The sequence below is a fragment of the Echinops telfairi genome, unplaced genomic scaffold (genome assembly GCF_000313985.2).
Source record: "Echinops telfairi isolate 266 unplaced genomic scaffold, ASM31398v2 ScPeMD7_18;HRSCAF=68, whole genome shotgun sequence".
Lineage (NCBI taxonomy): Eukaryota > Metazoa > Chordata > Mammalia > Afrosoricida > Tenrecidae > Echinops > Echinops telfairi.
Window position 1 is genome coordinate 44,360,998 of NW_022103915.1, and position 8,123 is coordinate 44,369,120.

An 8,123-nucleotide genomic window follows, 5' to 3' on the forward strand; every position below is an offset into this window, starting at 1 on the left:
GTATGATAGGTAGAGCAGTCACACAATGTGGAAGGGGTAAGTTTATGAAAAGATAGGATAAATCTGCATCTAAATATGATACTCAAACGATGTACTGTTTTCAAAAAATTCATGAGAAAATATTATTATCTTTTCATTGCATTTTCCACAAACTTTTTGAACCTCCATATATGAAAGCATATATAAACATACATGCATACATATATCCACATATACCATCTCCTATACACCTTAGACCAAAAGGAGTTTTAAAGCAAGTATTAAAGAATATTCAATTGATTACAGAAATAGTAACGATGTTATGAACTTCCTAAGTTAACAAAATAATTTATATGCTTGAACTACTAAGTTGTATGATATGTGGATTCTGTGCCAATAAAACTGTTTAAATGATAATAATGTATCAATCATGTAAATTTTCATGTATAAATAAAATAAAGCAAGTATGAAAAAACTCTTTATTGCACTTGATGATACAACAACAAAAATAGTAAACACACAGCATGAGTAAATCCATGACCAAAGTATAGATACAAAATAACTACCATCTATACTCAAGTATCAGCCCAGTTTTTCAGCACATTTTTAATGCAGTTTTTTGTGGTAAAATTAGGTGCCTCGGCTGATATTTGGGTTGGTTTATACTCGTGTATATATAGTAGTTACTTGCATGTAATAACAATTAACATTTCAAGTAAAAATATTTTAAATAAAATGACATAAAATCATACAAAAATGGTACTAAGTACAATATCACAAAAGACATGGGAAATATTAAATCCGCAATTGGCATTACTTTTTCAATTACATTCTAACTCTGATTTGTATCTCCATGTATGAAGATTTTATAAAAGAAAATGGTAAAAGTAAATTTCAAAGTAAATTCTCATTATAATTCTTTGCACTTTTTTCCAAAAACTGTCAAGATATTGCTATTTCAAAGAAATAACCTACAATTTCCTAGAAGAGTTATTTTTAATACTGGCATTCTTCCTGTTAAAACACACCAAATATACATCTTGTTTTTTGTCAGAAATCTAAAAATGTTAAACTCTATACCAGGTCCTTGGTTCAGTGTTTTCCTTTCCTCTTAGGTGCAGTGAATGCTAAAGACAAAATTTAGAAGTCTATTAGTTCCAAACAATAGTACTTACTTGATACGATACATTTAAACAACACAGAGGTTTAATCAGTGTAACACGAATGTCCTCATAGCAAAGATCCAGGAAGAAATCTTAAATATAGTCATATACACGAATTTTTCCTTCAAAATAAGATTCATGTTGAAAACTTCCTCCTGCAAATCCGTGTCATGCTAAATCCTACATAAGCTTTCGACGATGCATCATCTCTAATTGTTCAGGCCCGGGGTACCAGATACATAGGGATGTATGTCAGTGCTATTGGGCATAAAGTAAATGATTAAGATTTCCAATTTCATTTCAGTTAAATCTGGAAATATAATTCAAAACATTAGCACCACTCAATTTCCTAGTTACCACAGCAACTGCCATCACACATCATCACTAGTTACCACAGCAACTGCCATCAAATAAATGCCCACCTAGAATTGGCTGTAAATTTAAAAGTTATTAAACATTAAAAGAGAGAGAGAAAACCACGACAGTTATGACAGATGCACAGAAAATAAATATTCCCCCCCCAGGAAAAACTAGAGCGGAAGCAGGAAAAGGCAGATGAAGAAAAAGACATCCGAGTCCTAGGTGACAACCAGCCGACCAGGAGAAGCCACCACCCAGATTACAGCACGGCGGAGAGCCGGGGGCCTTTCTCAACGAAGATGAAACTGAGAGAAGAAATGTGCCTGAACGCACCGTGTGGAGATTTACACGGCTAAGGGAGAGTCTGGGAATAACTTAGTGAAAAATACACAGAAAGACAATAAATTTTAAAAGACAAAAATAAAATGCTATTGACTTTCTATGGAAAATGAGGTCGTAGATACAAGGGTGAGCCACAGTATATTACATGGCCCCCACTGTCAACAGTGCTGTCAATGCTCACTGTGCATGATTCTGGAATAAGTACACTGGGAAGGTAAGGGTGGGGAGTATGCATGTTTGAGTGGGAAGTGAAGAATATATTAAAGGCTAAATACTAAAGCCTCACTTTCTTCAAAAAAGAGGGAAGTAATTAAACACTGCATTGACGCAGAAAGAATAATAATAGGAACTGAAAGATGAAGCAATATAAACATATCGAGAGACATGAAAAAGTACCAAACAAATCCATTCACAGCTCAGAGTGGCTGTCTCTGAGGAGTTAGAAATGAGAGTCAGATAACTGTGCTTTTTTATAATGAGGATTATAAAATTATTTGAATCATGTGCACATATAGTTATGATTGTTATCAATGAAAATAAAATGTCACCAAATCACAAGCTGATAGATATTGGAATGTGACTTGTCAGGGAGCTACAAAGGTATTGTGGGTATTCAAATGTTAACTCACACCAAAAAAAGCCGTTAGTCAAAATGAGAGCAAAGTTATGGTGTAAAGCTCACCATAAGACGATAAAGCACTCTATGCTGATATCAGCAAACCCTCGGGTTTCTGAATGAATAAATCTTCCCTTTCAATGGTCTCTTTATCTCAGCTCCTGTGTTTCAGGAGTACCCTGTTTCTCTTTACCAGCCAGTTTTCCTTCACAGTGGATTACAGAAGGCCCTTGGGGGCACAATATGATCTGATTAATTCCACGAGTATGAGGGGGCTCCTAAAATGGGGTTAGAGCTCATGGATTTTCCCCCACAGACTTTCTGAAGCCCTCTTGTATTCACTCACACCGACTTCAGGCCCAAGACTGCGCTCAGATCTCTGATCACTGCGATCAAAACAAACATGGCAAATACCGTGATCATCCTGTACCTAGCTAGGTGCCTGATAAACACTCAGTAAACACTTACTGTATGAAAAAGAGCCGAATGAAAAAACGCATACGTATTATTCTTAATACACTTTATACGCAAACTACAGAAAATACACTATTGTTTAACAACAAACAAACAAAAAACAACCAGTGCTGTTGAACCAATTCTGACTCATAGCAACCCTACAGGACAGAGTAGAACTGCCCCCTACGGTGTCCAAAGATACATCTCTTTAAGAAAGCAGACTGCCTCTGAACTACTACTGTCCTTGCCACTGACAGTGGAGTGCTACAACCACTGCAGCACCAGGGAGCCTTATTTATCATCTCTACAGTCCAATTATGAGAACTACAACTTTAAAAGGTTAACTATTTTAATCTATGCTGTGCAATAGTCAATTAGTTCCTTACAAGCATCATTACATAGGTGATATTTTCACATTTTATTAGTAGCTGAATGAAGTTTTTTTTTGTAAGTGGTTTTAAATATTGAAAATACATATTTTATAAATCTTTTCATTTGATGGAAATATATTAGCTGTTCCCTTAAGTATATTCATTTACTGACAACAATGGTGCCTTATCCTTCATCTCTTACCTCAAACTGCCTCCACATCCACTCCTTTATTGCATGCTCCTCCCTTTTCACGAGGTGCCCTGGTGGTGCGGAGGTTGCGAGTTGGGCTGCTTACCACGAGGTCAGCATGTTTAACCACCATCAGCTGAGAGGGAGAAAGCCAAACCTTTCTCCTCCCACCAAGAGTCACAGTCTCGGAGCCTCCCAGGGGCCGTTCGAGCCTGTCCTAGGGTTGCTATGGCTCAGAACTGACTTGATGGCAGTGTGTTTGCGTCTTTCTGTGTTCACTTATAACTGTCATGATGAATGCTACGGTTAATACTAAAGTTGCCCAATGTGCCAAATATAAAGCATCACAAAGACACGCTGTCAACTGTCGCGTTCTGCAGAGGCTCTGAGCCACGTTTCCTCCAGTAGTGGGACACAATTTCGTCTGTACCTGCTCTACGAGTTTCGTCCTCCTCGTCCTCTTCTTCTGTGATTATTGGCATGCTCAGCCCTAACGATCTGTCTCCTTTGGTGGCACGCTTCATGTCACCTGGAAATATTTAAATAATGATTTCATAAGAAAATGAAGAATATTAACCTTTGAGAAAACTTTTCACTCAAATTAAAAATGTCATTTTTACTGTCACATAAAAAACAGATGTTTATAATGAACACTGAAATTGTAATAGAAAACAGGAATATGCATTTCAGAGTACATACCTTTTTAAAAAATAATATATTTTTATCTATGCTTTGAAAATTTTAATCTCTAATTTTCCAATGAAGTAAAGAAAACGGAGGTGGAGGGAAGAAATAAAACCATCAAACACAACTATCTAATCAGTCTCTCACACATAATAGATAGCAGAGATATCAGAGAATAAGGTCTGTGACTTTACCTTTATTGAATTAATCACAAATATAATTTTAAAGTTAATTGTCTTGTTTTTGAATGCAGCCATACCTTCTCGTCACTAGGAATGTTCTACAAGATAGATGTATTTCTCGAATTTGCCAATGACTTTTCATTTGAAAAAACACTGTAATTTTTTTTACATCAGTTTGCTGTGGCCTGAAGAAATACACTAGTCAAAATTGCCAAGTACTACTGTGACATCACATACTGCTTAGTACAATTTCCATGCCCCGATAACCATGCCTCCACATATCCAAAACCCCAAACCCCATGCAATGCCATCGAGTTAATTCTACTCACAGCAGGCCTGCACAGGGTCTTCGGGGCTGCAAATCTGTACAGGCACAAACAGCCTCAGCTTTGGGCTGGTGGGTTGGAACCCTGCATTGGCAGTCCAACCCTTACCTGACAGAAGCCCCACGCACAGTCCCTCTCTATCGTTTATACCGTTTTATTCTCCACACTTTTACCACCAGACACACTCTGTCTTCTTTGGTGTCTATATGGTGTCTCCTTTCACTAGATACAATACACACTCCACAAGGGTGGATTTTAGTTGGTTCACTTGATGTGCTCCTAACAAACTTAGAAATGTATCTGGCATATGGTTTCAATTATTTTTACCTATTATTTCATAGAGCAAATGTGTTAATAAGTTATCTGCCAGCACAGAAGGCATCAAACCAAGTGAAAATGATTTTAAGCCTTCTGCTCTGAGCACAGATATGCTGGGATTTCACTGGGTGCAGAGCTAGGCATGGCATGAGCAGAGTCGGCCAAGATGGTGCTGAGAAAACAGCAGTAATAGGCTTCCATTTTAAACACAATTCAATGTAGTGTCAATTTCCTGTTATGTCATTAAAATAGCATTCACCTTTACTTGTAATTCCTCAGAATTACTTAAAATATTTTAAGATGATAGGTTTAAAAAAAAGATTCTATTTATACCTTAGTATCTATATTTAAACTTTGAGCCTATAATTCTTGTGTTTCACAAAATCACAATCAGTAGCATCTACCCCAAAATTACCAATATTGTCTTTTAGCCATGTTCCCCATATCAATTATTAATGCTTCTTTAAACCTATATTTACAATGTAATAGAATCTATCCAGTCGAGTCTGATGGGGTGCCACACTCTGCCTCCAAAGTCTATTTTTGGTATTCGTGGGGATTTCCTCACTTTGTGCTCCAAGCTACTTTGTTGCATTCCCTTAGTGTTTCACCCCAGTGCTGGGGTCAGATTGTGCACTATTCCCATACTGTGTCTCCAGTGTTGTCCCACACAGCACTATGGTTTAGTGAGGGACATCGTGTCTCAGGGTGGGGGCGGCCCTATGGTCCTCTCTGTGGGTTGTCTGCTCTGAGCAGGAATATCGTCCTTGGGGCTTGGTGGGCCAGGATGTCCTCTCCTCCCTCTCTATCCCTTTGCGTTCTCCTATGTGACTTGACTGGAAAACACTCGTAAAGGCCAACAAACAGACCTTGAACTAAAAAAAAAAAGAATCTACCCAACAATGTCAAGAGTAAGATTTCTGTGTTAAAAACTGACATTCGGGGGTTAAAGCTTAATAAGTTAAGTATAATTTCGGAATCTATTTCTATATTAATTTTTAAAATCTTTTTATTGGGGGCTCATACCACTCTTATCACAATCCAAACATACATCCATTGTGTCAAGCACATTTGTACATTTGTTGCCATCATCATTCTCAAAACATTTGCTTTCTACTTGAGCCCCTGGTATCAGCTCATTTTCCCCTCCCTCACGACCCCTAGATAAATTATAAATTATTATTGTTTTGTCATGTCTTACACTGTCTGTCTGATGTCTCCTTTCACCTACTTTTGTATATTAATTTTTAAAATAAAAAAATCATTTCTTTAATAGCTTTCAAAACATAGCCCCCCAAAAGCCCACATACAATGCCTCATCCAGCTATGATGCCAGAAGAACAAAGAAGTAAAAGCACAAAACTTGAGAACACTTATCTCAAACTCCACAACGTATACAAAGCTCATGAATTTTGATTAGACACGTGTTCAAGCTTTTATCTGAAACCTAGTTACATTATTGTACATACTGTTGGAGTGAATGGACAACCAGCAGTTTCCTACACTACTACAGGTGAAGCAACAAAGTAGCACAACATTGCTACAAGTCTATATACTGAGGGCACAGAAAAAAGAAAACCACTTGCAGCATATGAGACAGATAAACTATTTTATGTTTAAAAAAGGCATACGTAAAACACACCAGCCTCAATTCCAACTCTTAGTCGCCCTATGGCACAGAGAAAACAGATCCTGTGGGCTTCAGAGACTAGAGATCTTTACAGGAGCTGACAGCTCGATCTTTTTCCCCAGGGGGATCTGGTGAGTTCAACCTGCTGACCTTGCTCTTGCAGTTTGCAGCCCACTAAGTCACCAGGGTTCATATCAAGCCCTATATTCCAGCATGATGCCATTTGTCATAAAAATAAACTACTTGATATTATCATTATATCATAAAACCCATGAAAAGAATATGTTCACGATGATGATAACCCTGAATCAAGAAGAATATCAAATCATATTCAGGATACATTATTTCAGAAAATGGAAGCACATGACACACGTTTTACTTTAGGATTTTCTGAACTATAAAAATAATAAGTGCACATGGTAGAAAACAGAAACGCTTGAAAAACAAGTACAATATGTTTAAGAATGATTCAACCAGAATAATTAAAATTCCTAAGTTCAGATATTTAAATCATTAACCTCAGTGTATCTACGAAACTAATTCCCAGAGGGAGTCAACTAGCTAATTTTACTATGCACAATGCTGATTATGTGGGGTGGAAATACCAGTAATAGAACATTGCTATTACTGCCGAAAGAACAAGCGGATCTGTCTTGGAGAAGTACGGTCAGAATGCTCTTTAGAATCAAGAACGGCACGATTTCATCTCACATACTTGGGATATATGCTCAAGGGCAACGGAAACGGGGAAGACCCTTGACGAGAAGGATGGACACAGTGGCTTAACCGTAAGAACAATTGGGAAGACGGCGCGGGATGGGCACTGTTCAGTTCTGTGTGCATCGAGTCACCGTGAGTCGGAGTCAACTTGACAGCGCCTAACAAAGACACCTAACAAAGCACCGAATAAGAGGCAGTGGTTCAGAAGAAAACTGCATGGTTTAAAATCAGGAAGGCTGTGCGTCAGAGAAAAGGCTGGATTACTGAAGAAGAATGTGGCATCAGGATTGGAAGAAGGCTCATTAACAATCTGAGATATGCAGATGACACAACATTGCTTGGTGAAAGAGAGGAAGACTTAAGGCACTTGCTGATGAAGACCAAAGATTGCAGCCTTCAGTATGGATTACAACTCAATATAAACAAAACCAAAATCCTCACAACTGGACCAATAGGTAGCATCATGATAAATAGAGAGAAGACTGCAGTTAGGATTTTATCTTGCTTTGATCCACAATCAATGCTCATGGAAGCATCAGTCAAGAGATCAAAAGACGAGTTGCATTAAGCAGAACTGCACAAGACCTCTTCAGGGCACAGAAAAGCAAGGATGTGACTTGGGAACTCATGTGCGTGTGCCTGACCCAAGCCACAGAGTCTTCAATGGTCTCATATACACGTGAAAGTTTGACACTGAATAAGGAAGACCAAAGAATTGATGCATTCAAATCATGGTGCTGGCAAAGAATGTTGAAAAAACAAAACCAAACTCACAGCCATCAAGTC

The 8,123-nt window shown here is 37.9% G+C and overlaps 1 protein-coding gene across 1 annotated transcript in view; it reads right to left on the bottom strand.

Annotated features, from left to right (window-relative positions):
* Positions 1–444: 444 nt before the first annotated feature.
* The window catches only part of SNAPC1 (small nuclear RNA activating complex polypeptide 1), a 27,502-nt gene continuing 19,823 nt past the window's right edge, over positions 445–8,123 (bottom strand). Inside the window, exons 9-10 of the mRNA XM_045288168.1 lie at positions 3,908–4,006; positions 445–1,106 (exon numbers count right to left, since the gene is read on the bottom strand). Coding sequence (XP_045144103.1) covers positions 1,072–1,106; positions 3,908–4,006 — 134 coding nt within the window. The 3' untranslated portion in view covers positions 445–1,071. The remainder of the gene's footprint in view (positions 1,107–3,907; positions 4,007–8,123) is intronic.